At 52.0% G+C, this 22,611-nt stretch overlaps 8 protein-coding genes and 1 non-coding gene across 9 annotated transcripts; 4 read left to right on the top strand and 5 right to left on the bottom strand.

Annotated features, from left to right (window-relative positions):
* Window positions 1-635: 635 nt before the first annotated feature.
* On the bottom strand, window positions 636-1,056 carry B0H65DRAFT_470188 (uncharacterized protein). Its single transcript, XM_062827041.1, has one exon. It carries the CDS (start codon window positions 1,013-1,015, stop codon window positions 764-766), a length of 252 nt encoding a protein of 83 aa, XP_062680847.1. The 5' UTR covers window positions 1,016-1,056; the 3' UTR covers window positions 636-763.
* A 425-nt stretch (window positions 1,057-1,481) lies between these two features.
* Window positions 1,482-2,763, bottom strand: B0H65DRAFT_427902 (uncharacterized protein; the record flags this gene model as incomplete). The annotated part of the gene is made up of 3 exons (XM_062824717.1): window positions 1,482-1,814; window positions 1,872-1,943; window positions 1,981-2,763. Coding segments are annotated over 3 exons (1,188 nt in total), but the record flags the coding sequence as incomplete, so codon positions are not given.
* Window positions 2,764-3,087: 324 nt separating this feature from the next.
* B0H65DRAFT_238761 (uncharacterized protein) lies at window positions 3,088-3,758 on the bottom strand. Its single transcript, XM_062822289.1, has one exon. The coding sequence runs from the start codon at window positions 3,662-3,664 to the stop codon at window positions 3,230-3,232; it is 435 nt and encodes a 144-aa protein (XP_062680845.1). The 5' UTR covers window positions 3,665-3,758; the 3' UTR covers window positions 3,088-3,229.
* Window positions 3,759-5,338: 1,580 nt separating this feature from the next.
* On the top strand, window positions 5,339-6,753 carry B0H65DRAFT_540590 (glycoside hydrolase). The gene is made up of 2 exons (XM_062829156.1): window positions 5,339-6,149; window positions 6,279-6,753. The coding sequence occupies exons 1-2, from the start codon at window positions 5,516-5,518 to the stop codon at window positions 6,323-6,325; spliced, it is 681 nt and encodes a 226-aa protein (XP_062680844.1). The 5' UTR covers window positions 5,339-5,515; the 3' UTR covers window positions 6,326-6,753.
* Window positions 6,754-6,877: 124 nt separating this feature from the next.
* B0H65DRAFT_t301 lies at window positions 6,878-6,972 on the bottom strand. The gene has a single exon. It is a non-coding gene; the product is annotated as a tRNA-Gly (tRNA).
* Window positions 6,973-10,669: 3,697 nt separating this feature from the next.
* Window positions 10,670-13,457, top strand: B0H65DRAFT_238697 (uncharacterized protein). The gene is made up of 2 exons (XM_062822288.1): window positions 10,670-11,148; window positions 11,220-13,457. Exons 1-2 carry the CDS (start codon window positions 10,846-10,848, stop codon window positions 13,368-13,370), a joined length of 2,454 nt encoding a protein of 817 aa, XP_062680843.1. The 5' UTR covers window positions 10,670-10,845; the 3' UTR covers window positions 13,371-13,457.
* A 1,048-nt stretch (window positions 13,458-14,505) lies between these two features.
* On the top strand, window positions 14,506-16,341 carry B0H65DRAFT_470177 (Sucrase/ferredoxin-like-domain-containing protein). The gene is made up of 2 exons (XM_062827040.1): window positions 14,506-15,287; window positions 15,359-16,341. The coding sequence occupies exons 1-2, from the start codon at window positions 14,853-14,855 to the stop codon at window positions 16,148-16,150; spliced, it is 1,227 nt and encodes a 408-aa protein (XP_062680842.1). The 5' UTR covers window positions 14,506-14,852; the 3' UTR covers window positions 16,151-16,341.
* Window positions 16,342-17,826: 1,485 nt separating this feature from the next.
* On the top strand, window positions 17,827-21,189 carry B0H65DRAFT_510027 (uncharacterized protein; the record flags this gene model as incomplete). Its single annotated transcript, XM_062828363.1, has 2 exons — window positions 17,827-19,940; window positions 19,998-21,189. The coding sequence occupies 2 exons, from the start codon at window positions 17,827-17,829 to the stop codon at window positions 21,187-21,189; spliced, it is 3,306 nt and encodes a 1,101-aa protein (XP_062680841.1).
* Window positions 21,190-21,228: 39 nt separating this feature from the next.
* B0H65DRAFT_238553 (uncharacterized protein) lies at window positions 21,229-21,711 on the bottom strand. Its single transcript, XM_062822285.1, has one exon. The coding sequence runs from the start codon at window positions 21,526-21,528 to the stop codon at window positions 21,268-21,270; it is 261 nt and encodes an 86-aa protein (XP_062680840.1). The 5' UTR covers window positions 21,529-21,711; the 3' UTR covers window positions 21,229-21,267.
* Between the last annotated feature and the right edge of the window lie 900 nt (window positions 21,712-22,611).

Genomic DNA, 22,611 nt, shown 5'->3' with positions numbered 1-22,611 from the left:
AGAAGTATACCCTATCCCGATTCCAATTTGCCCACATCTCGTCTGCCATCTCCTCCCTCATCTGCACCATTCGGTTATTATCCCCAGAGACCAGTTCATCGTCATGGAAGCGATTTGGGTCGAGTATACGTGGCTGATTCCCTTCTCGATCCAGAGCCCTGCCCACCCGGGCATCGATCTCCATTTCGATATCACCATACTGCAACAGGAAGTTGTGCAAGGCGATAGTGCAGATAATAATTTGAGCATAGGTCTCCATCGGATATTCAGGAGCCTTTCGATGGACTCCCCACTTCCTAACAAGCATACTCCGAGCAAGCCATTTTATACTATCAGCAGTATAAAAATAATAGTATCAATCCTTTTTCCTGCTGACAGTCCGAGAACAAACACAGCCTAACAGGATAGGAATTGGGAGTTTCGGAATTGTAATATTAGGGTTGGACACGGGGTTACGAAACACATCACGACTTTTGCCAGCATCACTGGACGCACTTCTCTACTTTTTGTTCCCATCCGCCGCATAGGGAATGCCTAGGAGAATTGGAGTTCGGAGGGTGCCATTATTGGGGTCATACATGGGCTCATTCAGGCCACTTGTTCATTATAGTATATAGCTATATTTCTATAGACTTGTTCAGGCTTGCAGACCTTTTCCTCCTTATTAACAATCTCAAGCTCTATTCTACCCCTACTATCGTGCACACCTAGTAGACCCGTGACACCCAACACCTTATGTTCTACTTCCTCGCCCATATACGTCCTATCCACCCTTTGAGTGTTCCTTCGCTATATGGAGGGTGAGCTTGTTCTTGTACTTATAGCCCTTGATGCAACCGGGCTCCGAACATTGGAAAGGCTTTTCGGTACTGTGTGCTGCAGTAATATGACGTTTTAAGCATTCCTTTCTTTTGAAGGCCTTAATGCAGCCGGGCTCTGAACATTGGAAAGGCTTTTCGGTACTGTGTGCTGCAGTAATATGACGTCTTAAGTGCCCCTTTCTTTTGAAGGCCATGATGCAGCCGGGCTCTGAACATGTGAAAGGCTTTTCGGTACTGTGGCTCTCCAAATGAACGGTTAGGTGCCCCTTTGTTTTGAAGGAAAGGCTTTTCGGTACTGGGCTTTTCGGTACTGTGTACTGTAGCAATATGACGTCTTAAGTGCCCCTTTTCTTTGAAGGCTTTGATGCAGCCGGGCTCCGAACATTGGAAAGGCCTTTCCGAACTGTGGCTTATCAGATGTTGGGTCAACTTCCACGCGCTCATACAATCATTGCCGCATTGTTTGCACTTGAAACGAGTATCCCAATACTCTTTGTCTTTAGCTGGTTGGTCCGGATATGGCTTGTCTGTGCCTGGTTGATCCGTGGTAGGAGGGGGGTCGCTATGTTGTTGACGACAATGGTTGATCCATTCCCCGATGCTGTCAAAATGAATGTCGCATATCTCGCACTTGAAGTGCGCCGATATCTCTTCCCCATAGTCCGACATCCATAAGCTTGAGTCCAGTAGAGGCATAGTGAATCTTACTACTGGGGGTCGGGGTCCAGTGCTGGTAGTCGTACTTTTGCTTCTGCTTACCCATCTACGCATCCCCAAGGAATCCTCCATCCGCCAGAGGGGAGTCTGCACTGGTACTGTACGTAGGAGTGCAAGAAGCTTGGGCCAATAGTCGGTACTAGAGAAGCCCATTGCGAAGTTGGTAGCGTAACTGTCTATCTCGATAGTGCACTCCCTAAGGTCGAAATGGTTGACAGGGTCGAAGGCTACACCGCTCGGGGGAGAAACGAGGCCGAAAAGCATCGCAATACCGTGCTGTTAGAAAGTTAGCCTGGTTCTTTGACATCGGTATCAATATAGTTCAGTACTTACGTCGTTCTTTTTGCACAACGACGCCCCAAAAATATGGCGCTGCCATGGCACAATGGGTAACCCCCCACCGGTCTACCAAACGCCAAGCAATGTCTTCCACCGTTTGAACCTCGTTGGAGTCTTTAATCGCTCTGATCTTGTCACATATCCAGTGTGTCATCCAGTAAACGACGCAGTACCTATCCATATCCGTCTCGCTGAGTTTAGCCTTCTCCCCATAGCGGTTGCAATAACGTCTTAGCCGGCTTAGCCTCCAATTCGCAAAGTCGAATAAAGAAGACCAGTCCCAGCTGACCTCTTTTGCTAAATCCCTTGAACGATGCCAAAATGGATAGAAAACTCGAGGCCGAGAACCAGATGGGGAGTCGATGAAGCATAACTCGTCGAACTCGTCGGGGCTTATTGTGTACTTCGCTGCGATCTTCTTCATGTTGTTATAAACCTTGGTTATATCCGTTGTATAAATTCCCGCCTTCCTGTCTAAAACATTGAAAAGCTCCTTTACCTCATACTGATCTAGTTGTTCTTGTTGCTTAGGAGTTAAGATCCCGGTTCGCACGGTATCTACCATCTCCTTAAGCCTGGTATTGTCCCAACCCGACCATTCAGCCAGCTGTCTCTGATGGTAATGTCCGAGATGGAAGGGGCGGTAAATAGAACAAAGATTGTCCGCCGCGTTAAAAGCCCAATCCTTCTGCGATTTATCTGCGGCATTTAAGAATGATGAAATTGTGGGTAGGACTAGTATTGGATGCCTTTTCTTGAGGATGTTGAGAAATACCATAACCATGACAACATTCGGGTTTGCGTGGTACGCAAGGCCTCCGCCTGACATGGTGACTGGGTATGCAGCTTCAATCGACCAGTGGCGTGGACCTGAGCTCCAGAACATCACTTGACCGGTATAGTCACAATACCGCTTTTCGTAGTCGGCGTTGCCCTCTGCTTTTGTCATAGTGGAGGTTAAGTGTGAAAGGAGGTCTTCCCCAAGTTTGGAAAGACTTTCTTCTGTGGCGCCCGGAAAGGACTTGTCCGTATAACGTAATCTGCTGAAAATGATGCTCTTTATTTGCATAGACGCTATGCGTTGTGGAATGCTCCAGACCAAATGAGCGTGTGATTTTGGGGGTTGCTTCCCGACGCGGAAGAGGCCTTCTGCGTCCGGCGATATTGTTGGTGGTGCCACTGCCACCGGCGACTCGCCACCATCCTCATCGTCCTCAGACAGCCACTCGTCGTCGTCGTCAAGGAGCCCCGGATCGATCAAATCAAAGTATTCGTCATCGAAGCCGACGCCCTCATCGCTGCTGCCGCTACTGCTGGAATCGTAGCCTGGATCATCTTCAATGCGCTGCTTCTTAGCGGAGCTCTCGGCAACGGAGGCGGATAGGGAGAAGTCTGCGGCTATTGGCGAGCATGTTAGCAATTTGTTTGCCCGCGGAGACGCATATCATGAACTCACATCTCTTCTTTGATGAGGACGAAGACGTTTTGCTATCTTGCGAGCCTGAGACGGTCGGTCTGCGGAGAGCTTCGTAGTGGTCGGTGTAGTCGTCCGCCGTTGCCTGCCCATCATTCGAACTATAGATCCACACAATACCCGTAGCGGCCGTAGTATTGTCGTTGTCGTAGAGGTTGATTGTTCCGCTCCTCATCAGGCAACCAAACACTAGGTCTTGCTCATGGACGCCGCACCATAGTTGTAGTATGCTCGCCAGCTGGTCGACGCTGTAATCTTTGTCCAATGGCCTAACGCCATTACCCATAGTTATATGCTTCTCCCTATCAACCATCTCGTCACTCTGGGCGATAGTATGGAGTTCCTTGACAGTAGGAGCTGTTATGCCGCCGAACTGCAGTTCCACGCTGCGGCTAAGAGCCCGTAGGCCGCACAATAGGCCTTCGCTAGAGACATCTTCGCGTTCGTAGCCTTCAGGGAAGCTATCGAGAAACTTGGCGATTGTCTCTGAAGGTCCCGAGAGCTATCCTTTGGTAGGACTGTGCGGAGGGGTTGAGTAGAGTTGTGGTGGGCTGCTCAGGGTCGTTGAAGTGCTGGTGCGTGTAGTAGAGGAGAGGGTGGAAAGGGTAAAAGAGGTGACAGGAGTCTCGGGGGCCTGTCGTATGACTGATGTCCCGTCGCCAATGTCGGGTATATAGGAGTAGTCGGGGCGCCCCTTACTCTTGTTTCTGGCACTTCTGCGCAGGGCCGGACTCTTCTTGCCTTCTGCCGTGGTATTTTGAGAGAGAGCGGCTGGTTCGGATGCTATGAGCAGTCAGTCTCCCGGCCCGGTAGTATAAGAGGGCGTTTCACTAACAGGAGGGGGTCTTTGGTGAGCGCCGTGTGGATCTTTTGGTAGTAGAATCTGGCTTGTTGGTGCTAGCTGCCAGCTTGGACGTACGTTGAGCACCGTAACGGGTCGTAGTAGCTTGTAACTCTTCCATCGTAACTGGTTCTAGGATGACGATCCGGAGTGAGCCCTCAATGCAGCCGGGGACTCAGAGCCTCGCTCGCCGAAGCAATTGAATACTCCCCAACCGGAGTCGGAGAGTAACGTGGCTCTGAATATACCGACGACCTCTTGGAACCACACTCCAGAACAAGTGCCAGCATAACAACAGGAGCCCTCGTGTCGTAACGGTATTCTCAAGGGAGAAAACGGTGTTCTCGAGGTAGAAAAAGATACGGTCTTCGGAGAGGCGATGGCACCACAAGATACAACACTCCCACGATGAAGAGAGAAACGCAAAACGAGGATTTGGATTTGTGGGCGGGCATCTTGATTTACCACAATCTAGGGTAACTCTATAAAGACGGAAGGAGCAATCGTACCTGCTTAGTCTGGCCATGGGCTGCTGGTGGTCAATTTTGATCATGCCCTAATGACTAGAGGCGGAAGGAGCGTCAGAGGGAAGGAGCACCTCTGGCTATCGTGCGACATCATCATGCCGCGGTGTGAGTGGCCGAAGGCTTGACCACATCCTGGCGATATATCGCCGTCTTTTGGCATAAGACGTTGTTCATCAATCTCGATGTCGTGGCTTTAGAAAGACGATATAAGTCGAAGCAATGAATACAAAGTATGGCCGTTGATGTTGTTAGCGGCTACACCAGTAGGAGCTGCCCGGATTAAACAGGAAGGCCGGCCATGCATTGCAGCCATTTCATCCATGCGATGGGACAGCAGTCGTATTAAATGCGACTTGCCAGTGCCATCTCTGCCGTCAACTTGAAGAAGCAGTTGGGGGGATGTATTGCCGTTGAGCCAGTCTTGATAATGATTGACAAACTCGTCGAACACTAGCCGTTGTTCAGGGTTGAGACTGTCAAAGGCGGCTTGTGTAATGGGATCAGGATTAGGAAGGTTGTGGTTACTCCTTCTGTTCTTCCGGTAATCAGCGGCTTGGTCAACCAATTCCTGGTAGTTGATTTTGTCAGACCAATCGTGAAAATCAATGTCCCTGTGACCCAATAACTCAAGGTCATCGTGGTCAAGGGGATCACCGCCATGGAGTTCCCCAGGGAGCTCATTATGCAGCAATCCCCGGCCCTGTTCATCGATATCATCTACATCCTCATCCTATTCAGGGGGTTCGAATTCCTCTTCTGGCTCACGAGGGGGTAGCTTGTCGTAGTAATCATTGGGATGATCGAGTTCGTTGCCTTCACCCCGCACCCTTGCACCACCATCGGCCAACACCGGTGCGAAGGCGACTTGTGCGGCGGCACTTACTCGGCCAACAACCGCTACTCGGGCACCTGCGACCCGGACGGCTGCGACTTCAACTCGTACCGGCAGGGCGTCCGCGATTTCTACGGTCCGGGTCCGGGCATGTTTACCGTCGACACCAACCAAAAATTCACCGTCGTCACGCAATTCCTCACCAAAGGCTCCTCCAACGGTCAACTCTCCGAAATCAAGCGCTTCTACGTGCAAAACGGCAAGACGATCGCCAACTCGGAATCGGCCATTTCCGGCAACCCGGGTAATTCTCTTACTCCCGAATTCTGCAAGGCCCAAAAGGTGGCGTTCGGCGACGCGGATATTTCTGCGAACAAGGGCGGGTTTGCGCAGTTTAGTGCGGCGATTGCCAGGCCGATGGTGCTGGTCATGAGTCTGTGGGACGATCACCATTCGAATATGTTGTGGTTGGATTCGACGTTTCCCGTGGATGCGGCGGACCCGGAGGCGCCGGGCAAGGGGAGGGGCACGTGTGAGACGAGTTCGGGCGTGCCGGCGGAGGTGGAGAGTAGTCAGGGGAGTAATCAGGTTGTTTATTGTGAGTTTTACTTACTCCCTCCCCTCCTTTCCGTTGATCTTCTTCCCCCTCCGCGGATCTTTTTACACTTTTTTTTTTTCCCCTGGGGCCGACGACTGAACTGACATTTGGACTTTTTATCTATTGTAGCCAACATCAAGCTCGGTCCTATTGGCTCGACCTTCAAGCAACCTTGAGATTGGACTCCTTCAAGCAAGAAAAAAAAGCTTCCGCTATAAAGCCCTGCAGCGGCACTACCTATCCGGAGTCATGGAAGTCCTTTTTTCCGTCTCAGCTTATGGGTGGGTCTTCCTTACTTTGATGATGAAGTGTCGCTTCTAGAAGAAGGATTATTGGCAATAGAGAGTTTGTCCAGCTATGTAGATGAAAAAGAATGACAGGATGTTCGGAGAACAACAGAGAATGAAGAGTCTTACATACATACATACATGCAACAGTTCAGATCATATTGGGACATATTTTGGCTGTTTGTTACTTTAACGGGCTCACTTATTCTTTCTGTGTTGTTAGTTACCTCAAACTGATCCCGTTCTTTGTCAATATTCGGAAACATTCGGCTTTGGTCACGGTCGGTGGCTGCTCTCTGCAGCATTCGTCTCCGTTCATCCGGACTTGCCTTTGAGGAACGGTTAGGGAGGGAATGTCTCAGCATGAAGTGGAATCCAAAAAAAAAAAAAAAAAAAAAAAAAAAAAAAAAAAAAAAAAAAAAGACTGAAAAAAGAAGTCACTGCGCAGTCCGGGAGTCGAACCCGGGTCACTCGTTATTCTTTGCCCACCACACCCGTTGGGAAACGAGAGTACTAAACCGCTATACTAACCGCGCTTTTTTTTTTCTCTTTTGGTTTGGTTGTTGATTGGGTCTCAGAGGGACACTGTTATAAAGGGCAAGAGAAGACCGTCTAGGGAAGGGGCGACAAAGGGCAGACAGGTAAAGCGGGTGTTGTTTGCTGTCTAGGTGATATGTGGGACTGTGTATGGGTTGCCGTTGAGGAAGGAAGGATTTAGCGAGGCGTTCCTAGTAAAGAAACCGGAAGGCGAGGAGGAAGAACCTTTTGGGATTGTACCGGAGAGGACTAATTTCCCTCATCCATATACGCTGAAGACGGGGGAATATGAGTGTTTGGTTGTGGAGGAAAGGTTGAGGCACACACAGGAGGGGAGGTTTGTGAAGGATACGGTGTACATGATTGTGCTGGATTGGATCAAGAAGCAGGATGGAAGAGGAACAGTTGATCTCTCTGAATAGTTTCCTGGTTAAATTTCTACATGATTTAGTTCTTGAGTCTCCTGGCGAGGACAGGACTTTTTCGGCCGTGAAACTTGCGGTCAAAAGCGGCATTGCTAAAGAGAAATGTAACCTCCACTGATTCCCACCTATCTTTGAGATCGGAACGATCACTCAACGTGGGTGCCCAGCAATGGGTCAAAAAGAATAGGTATCAATCTATGCCAGAGCTTGCATCCATATCAACGGGGAAAATGATAATGAATGTCAATCTGACACGCCGAAGCGCATCAGCTGGCAAACTTGGGGGAAAAGGAAAGAAAGGAGAAGAAACGGAGGAGCGACGATATGTCCTTATAGACCGGGTGCCAAGTTGGAACGAAGTGGGACTGTGCTCACCTGCAGCAATTATGTGGTTGACGCGAGCGAGGCGCTGCAGCAATGCCAATACTTTGGACGCCGTCTGACACCTTCAGCCCCTTTGACCGGCATCTTTTGCTTTAGGAGGTACGGTAGGTACTTGAGGGCTGGCAAGGAAGGTGCCTCTGGCGGGATGAAGGTAGCAAATGGACGGGAAGGTGCGGGTTTGAAGAACATGCTTACAAAATCCCCTAGCCCAAGAAGAGGCAGAAACGAGGGAGCTGTCTCAAGTCACTGATGCCAGGCAAGATAGAGATTCTTAAAGTTCTCGAAGCAACACAAGGAATTTCCACCACGATATAATACAGGACACTGAAAAGGACGACCTGCGGAGGACCATCATATAGGCTTCATTCGGAACCCCTCGTGTATCATACTGTTTCCCTCTTGCACATGGCCCGGTCAGTAATGCCTCCCGAGCTGGCCAAGGCCATTCATTGAAAACTCAAGAGCAACGCTCGGTATTGGACCGAATGACTTGGTTTGTTTGGCATCAAGACACCGGGAAATAGTTTGAAAATCATTTGGACTTTCATACAAATTGTTGGTTTTGGTTTCTTCGTCTTTAACAGTGAATGAGGGCTGAAATCCTGACGAAGGGTAAATTAAACGTGTTTGAGTGGTCGTATAAGAGAACCGAGGAGGTGAAGAGTCTTACGGACATACAGCAGTTTAGATGCCTTTCGGAGTCTTCTCATGTTGTTCCATTTATAAGTTCACTTGTTCTTCCCGTGTTGTTACCTCGTACCTACCCAGAGTTGTTCAACAGTATTCGGAAACAGTCAGCTTTAATATCTGCTTTCCGTATCATTCATCTCGGGTCTAACCGAACTTACCTTGGTGTTCAATATGACCGAATCTCCTGTTTGAGAAGCCTCGGTTTCCTCAGTATCATGATGGTATGAAGAGTCAGTTGCCGTCGGTTCTTGTCCAGATATGTTTGAACCTGCAGTCTGTGGCAATTACCAGACACCCTTCACCGAGGCCTCGACGTAGAGATGATGTCTTTCAGGGTGGTGGTGATCGTAATGGTGGGTTGCATTTGTCCCTGAGACAACAGGATTTTTTATTTTTTTCCATCATCAGAATTCTTTGACATTCAGCCTCAAGAGGGTGTGCCCAATGGAGTGGCTGAATCCTAGAAGAATTCCTGTATGTGCCGCCATTGTGCATTCGATGATGCAAGAAGCAAGGTTGGCAGGCAGATTGATGGTAGCGGTACCTAGCTTTCTGGAAGCGCTCATTGACTAACTGATCTGCTTGAATATCCTATACAGATCTGTTAGGTAAGTAACATGGTCTCTTCAAACATGTAGTTTTGCCGTACCTGCAGCAAATGTAAGTGTATGCAATCAACCCTGAATTGGGATAGCACTTTTTCAAGAACAGCTCCAGGACATCACCACCAGGCAGATAGATGTCAATGACCCCTCCGCCAAGCTCGTCAGCAAAGAGGGAAGTTGCGACATTGTTGTGGTGTAATTGTTACTTTCCGAAAAGTCTGATTGGTCGAGATCACAACTCGATCCCTATCAGGAACCTTGACGGCCAGGCGGTTCTGCTCTTTCCTGCCAGTCCTCATGCTCTGAATCATTCCTTCCTTCGCATTCTCATTCTCGTGAGCTTTGGTGATGATTTGGAAGGAAGGACAACGGATTCTTCACATGTCAGAAATGCAAGCGTTGCAGCCAAGCGGTTCCAGGGATGGTGGCGGGATGGCAGCTACAGTTGTAGGCCGTAAAGGCCGTCACGCTTGCAGGCGTTGAGTTTTGCTGAATGCGGAAAGGTCCTTGCGCTTTCTCGGTCCGAGTCGTTTTGGCCGAGCAGAGCGACGGAGAAAAGCATGTGTTTTCGCGTGGCTTCGGAAATGGGCAGACATGGTATGGAAGAGAGCGCTGTGAATTCCTGGATTGAGAACTGAAAAGAGAGTCGAATCGGGAGTTGATGCGATTGGCTTTCCCTTTCGAGAGTTTTCGAAGGTTTTCCATTCGTTCTTGATAACGTTCGATACCAGGACAGTGGTGTACAAACACGGGCAGTGCTGCAGCCGCCCGCAGAAAACCGTTATCGGTCAGAGGGACACAACAGATAACGAACTCTTGTCTTGTTCGTTTCCCGCATTGACGTTCCATTGTCACTCTCTATCTCAACTCGACCTCGAATGATAAATATCATCAATGACTGTGTAATATAAATACACCTTGTTCGTGTACCTATTCTTGCAACCAAACACTCCTCTGAACGGAATTAAGGACAAGGACAAGATTGTGAATGGGACGATCCGCTCCGGCTGTGACCTTGCATACAATTCGGCGCGCAATCTCAGACTGGAGACCTGTCTGTTCGCCATCGCATCCAAGCGGGAGCGCATTTGGCCCGAGGTCGTGCCTCGAGTTTGCGACCGGACTGCGAACCGCCCAAGCCCTAAAGTGCGAGCCTCATATTAAAACTCTTATAACACTCACCCACTGCAGTTCGCGCCGAGGCATTGGCATTCTTCTTCTACAACACATTCCAGACATTTAGGTCTACTTGGCGATACCTACCATTCGATGTCCTTGGCCGGACTTCCTTCCCAGAACGAGCAACATCCAAAGTGGACCCACTTCCCCCTCAAAGCCCAGACAATTCGCAGACTTTCCCGGACGTTGGCAGAAAAAAAGGTTAGGTTAGCCGGGGAGCCCGACTGCCCACCCATCGAAACCCCACGACGGCCGATGGGCAGCCCTATCAGTTTATCAATATAGTCCTTGATCTACCCGCTACCCGTGCAACTCTTTACCTTTACCAGTTTCCATCTCAACAAGACTGCAACCACCCGACGCTCGTTCCTCTCTAGGTTCTCTCTCTGCTCCCGTCGGTCGATAAAGAGCGCATCTCTGCTTCAAGTCGTCTGGACGTCCATCTCGAACTGAGAGAGGCTTTGCAAAGCCATTCCTCCTTTGCGCCGCTTGCGGTTCCCGAGGGAAGAAGATCACAGAGAGAGACTCGGGTGACTGTTGTCCGGACTTCCATCTCGCCAAACACTATCGAAACACTCTCTCTGCAGACATGGCCGAACAACAGCAACAACTGAATGGCAATGTGCCAGAGTCCCATCACCACCAGAATGGCAACACCGAGACCACTCCCCTCATCACGACTGACAAAGATGCCTCCGCTCCTCCGCAGAGCGCAAAGTCGCCCTCGGCGTCCAAGGAGCTCTATCCCATGAGCAATTGGAAGTACGACACCTTCCTGTGGACCATGTCCTTCTTGGTCGATACCTTCTTCCGTGAAGTTCATCCCCGCGGTTCTTGGAAGGTGCCCCGCAGCGGCCCTGTCCTCTTCGTCGCCGCACCACACGCAAACCAGGTTCGTGCTTCCTAATCCGTGACGTCAAGCATACCGGGACCCATTGGCTGACTCTGCCGTCTGATCTGTAGTTCGTAGACGCCCTTGTACTACAACGCACCCTGCGAAATGAGGCTAAACGCCGCGTCTCCCTCCTCATCGCACAAAAGTCCGTCAAGGGCTTCATCGGCTGGGCCTCTCGCCAGGTCGGTTCCGTCCCTGTCGGCAGACCCCAAGATTCGGCCAAGCCTGCTGAGGGTACCATCTATCTTCCCGACCCCATCGACGACCCGACCCTCATCCGCGGCGTCGGCACAAACTTCGAGAAACAAGCTGAAGTGGGCGGCATAATCTTCCTCCCCTCCATCAAGGGTCAGAGCGGCTCCAACGTCGAGATTGTCGAAATCCATGGACCCGAAGAAATTCGCATTAAGCGCCCCCTCGGCTCCAAACTCCCCTTGTTCCAACTCACCGGACGCGACGATATCGATGAAAACGGCGAGTTCCAGAACAAGGAGGTGAAGGGAATCAAGGACGGCTACCAGGGTACAAAGTTCAAGATCGCACCGCATATTGATCAAACCAAGGTTTATCAAGCCGTGTTTGATCGGCTCAAGAATGGTGGCTGCGTCGGTATCTTCCCAGAAGGAGGCAGCCACGACCGCAGCGAGCTGCTGCCCCTGAAGGCAGGTGTCGCCATCATGGCCCTGGGAACGCTGGCAGAAGCCCCTGACTGCGGCCTCAAAATCGTGCCGGTTGGCATGAACTACTTCCACCCTCACAAGTTCCGGTCAAGGGCTGTCCTCGAATTCGGCGCTCCTTTCGAGGTCCCCAAGGAACTGGTCGAAATGTACGGCATTAAGGATAAGAGACGTGCTGCTATCTCCAAGGTTCTCGACATGGTTCATCAAAGCCTGAGCGCTGTCACTGTTTCGGCCCCGGACTATGACACCCTGATGGTCATTCAAGCGGCAAGACGCCTGTACAACCCCGCGGGCAAGAAGTTGCCTCTGCCTATCGTGGTAGAGCTAAACCGTCGCCTCGCTCTGGGATACGACAAGTACAAAGATGATCCTCGCATCGTTGAGCTGCAAGAATCAGTCACCGAGTACAACAAACAGCTTCGATACCTGAATATCCGCGACCACCAGGTACAGTACGCAAAGTTGTCGTGGCCCAAGGTTGTCGTCACTTTCTTTTACCGTGTCGCCAAGCTCCTGGTGTTGTCAGCGGGTGTGCTCCCAGGCTTGATCCTCTTTGCCCCTGTCTTTATTGCTACCAAGCGCATCAGTCACCAGAAGGCCAAGGAGGCGCTTGCCGGGTCGACGGTCAAAATCCAAGGCAAGGACGTCATTGCAACCTGGAAGATGCTTGTCGCTATGGCTGTTGCACCCATCTTGTATAATTTATACACATGTTTGCTAGCCTACATGGTGGGCAAGCACCGCCTCTGGGGCTATGCGCCCGACTGGGTTCCTATCTGGCTCGTCTACTTCTTCGGATGGGTCTTCTTCCCTGCCATTACTTTTGCTGCTCTGCGTTTCGGTGAGGTCGGGATGGACATTCTCAAATCCCTACGCCCACTTGCGCTGTGCATCAACCCGACATCGAGTTACAGTCTTCAGAGTCTCAAGCAAAGGCGAGAAGAACTCAGTGCACAGGTTACGCACCTCATCAACACCCTCGGACCCGAGATGTTCCCAGACTTTGAACACACTCGTCTCGTTGCCGCCGACGGCTCATCTCGCATTCGCGCCGACGGCACCGTTTCGCCGAGCCAGCCGTTTAAGAGACGGGACAGCGGCGTCTCCTCGCCCAACATGTCCACCCCCGGCATCTCCACGCCCGGCACCGAGAGCCCCCCCGGTCTTAGAAGAACCGGTACCACGTCGTCCAGTCGCAACATTCCACGTAACGAGTCGTTTAGCAACATCGGACAGGTGCCCATGTTCGCTACCCGACCACCTAGTCGAAGCCGCAGCCGCAGCAGCAGCGCAGGCGGCGGTGGCGGTAACGTTCAGTTCGGCGGGCCACTTGACAAATTCCCGAACCTCAACACGGAAGAGGGCTTCAACGAGGCGAGCAAGAAGATTCGCGAGGCAATGCGTGAAAGAGGCGAGATGAGGAGGAGGAAGAGCCAGGGTAAGGTGTATACCCTCAGTGATCAGTCGGTAGATGAAGAGGTGGAGGACGAGGCGTCGACGGGAAGTTCTGTGGATGAGGACGGAAAGAAGCACCTGTGAGAAGCAGGGGCTCGGACCGGAGCAAGAGATCAGATCATTTCTAAAAATTACCGTTGCGGATATCGCTACCACTATATGTGACACCCCTGTTATAGTTTTGGCTTCTTTCCTTTTGGTTGTATACCACTTATGGGTTGGGCTTTTCTTTGTTTTGGTGATGGAGAGTAGGTTCTCTCATTGAAAAGAATTTATAGGGGAACAGCGGATGTAGTATGCCGCAAGTGTGGGCATTGAAGAAGAGAGGGAGCGAACAGCGAAAAAGATAGCGAGGTGGACCACAGAGATAGAAGTTATATAGACAGATTGGGAGGGTTCTGCAAACACACACACACGTTGCCGGCTGTTTCCCTTTGTCAGCCTTTCAAGGATCGGTTGGGATTGCACGAGAATATCTTGAAGTGGTTCTCTAATGGAGCTTTTATACATGCACAAGTATCGTTATCGTTACTGTTTATTTGCTTCTTCTGTTTGGCAGGTCATCTTATCGTTGTGCCCCATCAACAAGGGGATTTCATGAGGGAGAGGGTTTGAAACGACGGTCCTCAAACAAAGCTGATCGTAATCCTGGGCGGGACTCTCTGTCCTTGGATTGAGAGTACGTATACTGTTTCGGTAGCGAAAATAAATGTGTAGTGTACTTTGTAGATGCGATTACTTTGAAGTCCAATGTGTACAGAAGTGCTTCCTAACATCCACACAACACTGATATGGATCGCTTCGTGCCGTCACAGACTGAACACATTCCTGGTGCCCTTGGCTATAGACTACAGTATATATATCAGACCCCGGAACTAAATCCGCCCGCCCGTATACCGGGGTCCCGATGATCAGCGGTTGGCGGATCTTATCACTTACACATAACGGTCGGGAGCGGCTCGGCGATAAGACGCGGGAAAACTATTTCATGATCTCACCCCAAGGTGGCAGGGTACCGGAAACACACCATCATCGAGATCACGGGCAGCTAGCGCAAATGGATGACCTCGGAGGGTATGTTCGGTTTTGCGGTGTTGAGCTGAGCCCCCTACACCATCACAACATTGGTAGGTGCTGTTGGTGGTACAAAGTGCTACAGTAAGCTAATCAGATCAATGTTTGTTCGGGTATTCGGATCTGATAATTTGTATATAAAAGACCACTTCTTCACTCTCATCGCCAAAGTCAGTAAACAAACATCACAAAACACAAAACGAAGACGACCAAATCTCAATTGCTATGACGCAATGAGCTGCGATTAGATACGCGTCGAAGTATTTCACCCGCCACTAAGTGGGGAAAAGATAATTCATCTGTTAAGACCGCCCCGCCCCCACTGGTTTCCTGTCAACCGCTGTCAACGCACGCCAAGCACCTCAATTGCTCAATTGGTCCAGTCAAGCATCGACGAAACTGGGGATCACCCTTGACGCCGGAGGTTAGCGCCGGAGGTAAGCGGATTGACGGCCGACGGGTAGCTAGCACGGCAGCGAAGGTCCCGACGCCATGGGCCCGCCGCCGCCATCTTCTTCCTTATCAGATCCTCATTCCCCGGCCGTCGCCAATTCCTCCAGAAACAACAGACCCAAGACCAACAAAAAACCGGGTTGGAAATCCAAAATGTTCAGATCCCTCCTCCACAGCGCCAAATCCTTCGCCATCGGCGACTCAGGCAACAAAGCCACAAAACCCGAGGATCTGTTCCCCGTTGTTTCGAAGGAGGTTGACGGCGACGACTGCGACCACGAGTGCGCGACCTGCACCATCACGTACCCGCGCACCTTCAAGATCGACGAGGAGGACGAGCTGTTTGGCCAGATCAAAGGATGGGCAACCCATGTGCTGGTGGCCACGGGCAAGACGGACTGGGTGCGCGATGTGGCGGATGAGAAGGGGAGTGTGATGCAGGCTATTGCGGGGGCTAAGGGGCCTGCTAACGGGGTACGGTTTTTCTTTCTCTTCCATCCTTCTTTCTCATGAGGATAAGATGCTAACAAAAGCCCAAACCCCAGAAACTAATGCTCTCCGCCTCCAACATGCCCACCCCCCACGACCCCCCCTCCTACTCCGAGCCCACCACCCTCCTCCTCCTGCCCGCCTTCATTTTAATCGAAAACGTCACTCCGGCCACCGTCCCCTTCCTTTTGGAAAAAATCATCTCCCACGCGCCCACCAACGCATCCCCCCTCACCCCCTTCAGCATCCCCCGGGCTCTGGAAGCGCCCCTTCCCGAAGCCACGCCCGCTTACATCAAGGAACTCACCACGCGCCCCAGCCCACATCAAGCCTTGATCCTGCTATGCTCGCAGAAAACAAGAGATGCGAGGTGCGGACAGAGTGCGCCCCTGTTGAGAAAGGAGTTGCAGAGACATTTGCAGCCTTTGGGACTGTATAGGGATTTGGATGATGAGCGGCCGGGCGGGGTGGGGATTTATTTTATTAGTCATGTGGGCGGGCATAAGTATAGTGCGAATATGTTGGTTTATAGGCGGCCGGATGCGTTTGGGTTGGATCATGTGGAGAGAGCCAAAGAAGGGGGCGGGGAACTCAAGCCGAAGAAGCCTGAGGAGTTGAGGAAAAGAAACGAGAGCGAGGAAGGCAAGGAAGAGGAGAAGAAAGTCAAAGAAGAGGGAGAGGGAGAGGAAGAGGAAGTGGGTGCCGCGCAATGTATCTGGTTGGCAAGGGTCAAGCCGGAGGATTGTGAGGGTATCGTCAAGTTTACGATTTTGCAGGGCAAGGTTATTAAGCCGCAGAGTCAGCTTAGAGGAGGGTTTGATAGGCAGAGGGGGGTGTTGAGTTGGTGATGATGTTTCGGTTTGGTTTTATTTAGTCTGCTTTTCATTGTACAATACAATGCTGGAAAGTTTGTTAGCTTGGTTCTTCCCCCACTTTTCTAAACCAGGGGGGTACAGGGGCCTTGATTGGCCAAAAGGGTCTGAAAGTGGAGTAAAAGTGATCTGAGGGCAGAATCAGCGACTCTCTCGCGCACAAAGGCCTTATTTCTACTCCACTCCAGAGCCATCCCCACCCTCAATCCTTCATAACTATCGCCAAAGAGGTCAAATCCAGTGGATTCCAACGGGTCCGGTGCCCACCGTCTCCCCTTTTACCCACTTTTACCCACATTTCAAGGTCGGTTCAGAGGGCTTGGCCGGCCTTCTGGCTTTCCCCATCGTCGTTTTGAGTGCAACCCTCAAAATCGATGCAAAATCGAGGGAGTTTTACTGGCTGAACCCCCTTGTAAGAAAAGGTACAAAATCCTTGTCACGTACCAAGCTAACAAACTTACCAGGGCTGGATTGTACGGCATCCAGCCATCCATTCTCAATGCATGCATGCACGCACGTTAACTGCCAGGTCCACCAGCACTCGCTTCGCTAATAAACAACCACCTAAGCAGCTGTGGCACCAGCAGGCTGTATGTAGGTGGCAGGCAGGACAGTCGCAGGTGCTGCGTGGCACGCTCAGGACCTGCCTAAAGCCGGGCATATTGTCGTGGACTCATCACGATGGTTGCTTCCATTGTCAGCAGCGATGAGATGCCAGGAAAAAGATTGGAGAAGCTGAGAAGTGGAAGGTCCAAGGTGAGAGGCTGCTGCCAGGGACTGTGATTGCCTGGGCAACGGGAACGGGCCGTCTGGCCTGGGTAAACAATGCTTCCATTGGCTGCCCAGACCACGCTGACATGGATGCGGGACTCGGACTGGCTCGAGACTGGGAGGAGCAGAGTGCTGAACGGAGACTGGGAAGGAGGCTTCGTCCCTTTTTACTGGTCCCCCGTGGTCCCAAGCAAGGTCCTGGGGACTCCGACCTCCATGATTCCAGCAGGTTTTCTTGTTGAAGCTATTCCGCATCCCGACTTTTTGATTCGGGCTTAGTATTTTGTTGTTCAATTGTTTTGTTGTTCAATGACTGTTTGCTTGGTCAGCGACTCTCTGGTTAGTAATTCCCACCCTTCACTCCGTCCACCGACTCCAGACTCCAGTACCTGAACTGAAGTGAGCTGAGCTGAGCCTCCTCCCTCCTTATCAGGTCTTGCTAGACCGACTACAGTTCTAAGCTAGAACTAGTCCAGCATCCTTCCACCATCAATCTCCGCATCCGCCCAGCATTGGCTATCAAGGTTATTTCCAACCCATTACACATCCCCCGTTCATCGATCGCCAGGGGCCGGCCATACCACACCTACACGACGGGTAGTGTACACACCGACCGCGAAATCGTGACAACATCAACTTCTTTCTACTGTCAACAACAACCTTCCAGACGTTACCCCGTGAACAAACCCGAGACACGTCCGTGTACGACGCCCATCACGCCCGCACATCCTCCGCACGCTCGCACGGCCCCCTGCCCATCACCCGGGCCTTTGTTTTGACCACCAGAGACATTTCCACCGCCTCCAATTCCCTTTTCCCACCCACTCCTGTCTCAAAGCCAGCAGCTGAGTCCGCCTCGCCCTTCACAGCCTGCCGCCGCCATGCCTCCCGCGGCGGATCTCAACGGCGGCGTTCCTGCCTACCGAACAGGCTCAGGCGACGGCATGCGCGATAGAAGCCACAATAACAACAACAATAACAACAACAACAACAACGACAACGACCTGCCGCCCTTCTTCCCCCTCCAAAACCAAAACCAGGTCCAGCCGCAACAACGCCCCAAATCCTCCTACCTCCGGTCGCTTATGGGCCATAAGAGAAGCAATACCGTCGGAGCCGGTTTAGTACAATTGCCCCCTGCCGTTTTCTCGACCGATTTCCAGAAATCTTCCGACCGCGACCGCGATCCCGTTATTTCGTCCTCGGCTGCTTCCGTCATCGACCCTCCTGAACTGCTGCGCCCTCCCTCCAAGATCAACCCCGACCTGGTGGCCCAGCGACACAGTTGCGACATGAACCTGTCCGGATACCAGAGACGTCAATTCGCCGACGCCCTCGGTGAGCTTCAGCCCAACCAATTGGACGACCAGCCACCACGATCTCCCGAAAAGAAGTCGAACCCCTTTGCGACCATCTCGCTTAATCCCTTCGGATCCAAAGATTCCAGCAAAGCCTCCAAGAACAAAGGAGACCAATCACCCACCAAGCCCAAGAAGGTCAAATCAGCCGCCAACATCGGCCAGCTTCTAAGGCCAAAGTCTACCAAGAATCTGAAGCAGCAGCAACAAGAGGAAGAAGAGAACAGTCGCCGTCGCAACAAGGACAAGGAGAACCGCGCGCCAAGTGCCATTGATACCAGCCCACCACCACCCATTTATGCCCAGTTTGCCAGGGGCTCGCCCTTTGCGCCGCCTCCAGGACTGAGCTCGTCCACGACACCAGTGGCTTCGCCGTTGGACTACAGAGATCCCTTCTGGGACAGCAGCAAACCATTGCCGGCTGACCCAGAACGTCCTGGAACAGGACGGTCGTCCATAGCTGAGAACCAACATCTGAAGCCTGAAGCGGAAAACCGCGATCGAGATCGAAACAACAGCCGCTCAAAACCACGGCCAAAGTCGTTTCACCAGTACTTTGCGAGCAACAATCAGCAGGACGAGAAGCGTACACCGTCAGACTCGAGCACCGACACTCGGTACAGGCAACCGCAATCTGACAACAACAATAACCAGTCATCATCACAGGAAAGACAGGAACGAAGTTGGAAGAGGCAAACGTGGGCCACCGCCAAGGGATCAGATTTGGCAGCAGGCGGAAGTCAAGGATCAGACAGGTCAAACCAACGATACAACGTTAAGAGCATGTTTTCCAGTTCTGGTAACGGTGGAGGAAGTAGTAGCTCAGCAGGAGGAGAGCGAATCAAATCAGCAGCAGCAGCAGCACAATCCGCAAGTATGGAACGGCAACAAAGCGCCCAATCTCTGCTTCAACAGCACATTGACCCCAAGGACATCGACAAGCACCTCGAAGCTATGCTGGACCGGCGCAACATTCCTGAAAACCAGCGGTACAAGATGCGCAACCTCAACGACACCATCAAGTTGGAGTTCATCCGGCAGGACTGGGCAGAAATGCAGGCCAAGATGGTGAGCCAGAACGCGAGCAATACGTCTCTTGAGAAGGGAGGGAACGCAGGCAGTGTCAATGGTGGTGCCGGATCAGAACGGGAAGATCAGCAGCAACAGCAGCAGTCATCCTCTAGTTCAAAACGGGAGGATGGTAACAGCAAGGATAAGGATAACGAGAGAACAGGCAGGACGAAGAGGAAAGGATTCGGTCTGTCGCTTGGTAAGGGGGCCGCCAGCAAGGCCCAGTCGTCACCCAGCAAGAGTATCGGTCGACACTTTAGGTCCAAGTCCAACGACAGCAGCATGAACGAGCGACCGTCGTTTGGCGATCTGAACGGTAACTCTTCCGGAAACGGCGTGGGCGGGTTCCTGGGTATGAAGAGCGGCAAGAGTCAGCAGGTGCCGGCGGACTTTGTGGCTTACCTGCAAAAGGTGCGGAAGCCGGAGCTGGTGGAGGTCGGTAAACTTCATAAGCTTCGTCTGTTGCTAAGGAATGAGACGGTGGCTTGGACGGAGGAGTTTATAAAGCAAGGGGGGATGAAGGAGATCGTGGATCTGTTGCATCGGATTATGGCTGTTGAGTGGAGGTGAGTCTGAAATTCTTCCACTTTTGTGATTTGAGAGAGATACTGACCATGCAATAGAGAGGAACACGAAGACGCCCTCCTGCACGAAAACCTTCTTTGCCTAAAAGCCCTCTGCACCACCGCCCTGGCACTACAGTACCTGCACACCATCCACGCCACCTTATTCCCAGCCTTGTTGCATCTGATCTTCGACCCCGAGAAGAAGGGGCCAAGCGAGTTCACAACACGCAACATCATCACCTCGATCCTCCTCACCTACATTGAGTGCGCTACGCCTCAGGAACGCATAACCCGAGCCCAGACGATCTTGCAATTCCTGCGGGACCCCGAGACGGAAGAGGAAAAGAAGCCAGTCGAATTCATCCTCGAGATGAGGCGCGAGCGGCCATACCGCGTATGGTGCAAGGAAGCCGTGAGCGTGACCAAGGAGGTCTTCTGGATATTTTTGCACAACATGAACATTGTCTCCTTGCCACCAGCGGATCCATCATTAAGTGGCATTTCCGGCGCCGGCGGAGGGTCAGGCGGTATCATCATTGGCGAGCAAAAAGATACTCAGCAACAACAACAACTACACCAAGCGGGCATCATCGATCCCTCAGCCTTACCACGAAGTGACACAGACCCCCATTCAGGGTCAGGAGGTGAAGACTCAGAAACCGCAACCGCTGCCCAACTAGCCTACATGTCCCGACACTTCCCGCAAGAACGACCGCCCGTGCCCGCGGCCCCTTACGTCGGCGGCGTCGAATGGGACGCGACCAATTACATCGCCAGCCACCTGGACTTGATGAACGCCATCATCGCATGCACGGGTCCCACAGCCGCCGAGCGCAACGCCTTGCGCGCTCAGCTGCGCATCTCGGGCTGGGAACGCTGTCTGGGCGGTAGCCTGCGCATGTGCAAGGAGAAGTTCTACGGGTCCGTTCACGACGGGCTGCGGACCTGGGTCGCGGCCGCGGCCGAAGACGGCTGGGACGTGCGTGATGTGCGGTTTGGCCCGCCGCCGGAGAGCAGGGGCGTCAGTCCGATGAAGAAGACGCCCGGGAAGAAACCGAGGGAGGAGGCGCCGCCCAAGATTGAGATCCCGAAATTGGATTTTCATATCGGGGGTGCCAATTCTCCTGGTATTGGCGGTTTGGGCGCGGGCGTGGTCGCGGGTGCAGTCGCGAATATTAACGGCGGCGGCGGGAGATCGCCGATGCCTGTGTCGCCTGCGGTGCGGGCGCCGGATTATTGGCTGTCGTGATTGAGGCTGCTCTTGTGGCGTGGTGTTGGCGTTGGCCGTTGCGTTGTCTGAGATGTCCCACAAAAGCAAAGAGATCCTTTATGTTTCACGTTGACGGGTCACCAGCCCTCTCCACAATCTTTGCATATTGTTACAGCAACAGATCGTGGGACGTGGGATCGTGCAGCAAGCGCGGAATCGGGAAAATCGGGGAGTCGGGGACAAAGTCCATTCACACGGACTGCGGGCCGCAGAAACCCCAAACGGATGTCGGTCGGACGTGGACAACGACGAAACGGCACGGCTCTGCACGGCTCTAGCTAACGAAACGGCTAAAGCGGCGGCACTTTGGAGGCTCATTCGTTCGGTGATAATGCGACTGCGACTGCGACGACACCCCGACCACGATGATGCAATGCACAACGAAGCTGTGCAGCCTGTGCCAGCCAAAACGGACTACAACTAACGAGAGCCCCATACCCACACCATTTTCTTTAACGGCCACACCACACATGATAGCCACTTGTACAAAAACTATTGTATAGTTACGTGGATAAAAGGGGTCCACTCTTGCAGTCGATCTTGCTGATCATTTATTTGTTATTGCTGTTTGTGGGTATCCTGATCACCATTCAGTTTTTGTATCAATCGCCAAGGAAGGAAAGCATTGAGTTGTTGTTCTTTCGAGTTTTGTTGACATGAGAAGACGCAGAAAGTGTTGTAAGATCAGGAGAAGAAGCACCCTTTCACCTTTTCTCGCCAAGTCTCAGGTACCCTAGGTTCAATCCAACTGGTGGAGGGATCTCGAGTAATGAAGAAGACTCGACAAAAAAGAGACGGCGGCGGACATGTGGGACGAAATGGATATTCCGGACTGGCGGCACCACACTGATTGGCACTGGCATGTGAAAGGTTTTCCTCGCCTTTTGCCACTTGGTGTTTTTGGCCTCTGCTCTCTCGTTTCTTCCCACTCGTTTTATCGCATGGTTGTTTGTGGTTGGTCAATGGATTGAGCTGGTTAATTGGTCTTGATGGACCAGTCGGCCGGTCAGTCGGTCGGTCGGTCGATATCCAAAACTTTCTCGGCAGCTTGGCAGGCATTCGGCTTCTGGTGTGTGTGTGTGTGTGTGTGTGTGTGTGTGTGTGTCTTCGCGCGTCCACCATCCACCGCCTTGATGGCCTCCTGGTATCTATCTGTTCATTGGCCTAGTCTTTCGTGTCAGCCAGGATGACCTATTGGGAAGATGGAGAGAGAGAGAGAGCAATGAAGGGAGAAGAAAGAAAGGAAAAGAAGAGGGAGACCATCTCTTTTTCGAATATTCCAGAGTCAGAAGAACCCAGTCTCGCTCGACCAGGGAGGAGAAACATTGGGCAACTATCGAAAATCCTTTGTTAGTTCGCCGAGTTGTGAAAACCTTCCCTTCTTCCTTCCGGTGTCAGTGG

The sequence above is a fragment of the Neurospora tetraspora genome, assembly GCF_033439725.1.
Source record: "Neurospora tetraspora strain CBS 560.94 chromosome Unknown B0H65scaffold_5, whole genome shotgun sequence".
Lineage (NCBI taxonomy): Eukaryota > Fungi > Ascomycota > Sordariomycetes > Sordariales > Sordariaceae > Neurospora > Neurospora tetraspora.
This window is presented reverse-complemented; position numbering and strand designations above follow the sequence as displayed.

Excerpts from the sequence above, each read along its gene's own strand:
- B0H65DRAFT_238761 (XM_062822289.1), bottom strand. The coding sequence starts at position 3,664 with ATGGTTGATAGGGAGAAGCATATAACTATGGGTAATGGCGTTAGGCCA.
- B0H65DRAFT_238697 (XM_062822288.1), top strand. The coding sequence starts at position 10,846 with ATGGCCGAACAACAGCAACAACTGAATGGCAATGTGCCAGAGTCCCAT. Across the intron at positions 11,149-11,219 it reads CCGCACCACACGCAAACCAG|TTCGTAGACGCCCTTGTACT; the intron begins GTTCGTGCTTCC and ends TCTGATCTGTAG.
- B0H65DRAFT_540590 (XM_062829156.1), top strand. The coding sequence starts at position 5,516 with ATGATCGAGTTCGTTGCCTTCACCCCGCACCCTTGCACCACCATCGGC. Across the intron at positions 6,150-6,278 it reads GAGTAATCAGGTTGTTTATT|CCAACATCAAGCTCGGTCCT; the intron begins GTGAGTTTTACT and ends TATCTATTGTAG.
- B0H65DRAFT_470188 (XM_062827041.1), bottom strand. The coding sequence starts at position 1,015 with ATGGCCTTCAAAAGAAAGGGGCACTTAAGACGTCATATTACTGCAGCA.
- B0H65DRAFT_238553 (XM_062822285.1), bottom strand. The coding sequence starts at position 21,528 with ATGAGCCTCCAAAGTGCCGCCGCTTTAGCCGTTTCGTTAGCTAGAGCC.
- B0H65DRAFT_470177 (XM_062827040.1), top strand. The coding sequence starts at position 14,853 with ATGGGCCCGCCGCCGCCATCTTCTTCCTTATCAGATCCTCATTCCCCG. Across the intron at positions 15,288-15,358 it reads CTAAGGGGCCTGCTAACGGG|AAACTAATGCTCTCCGCCTC; the intron begins GTACGGTTTTTC and ends CCCAAACCCCAG.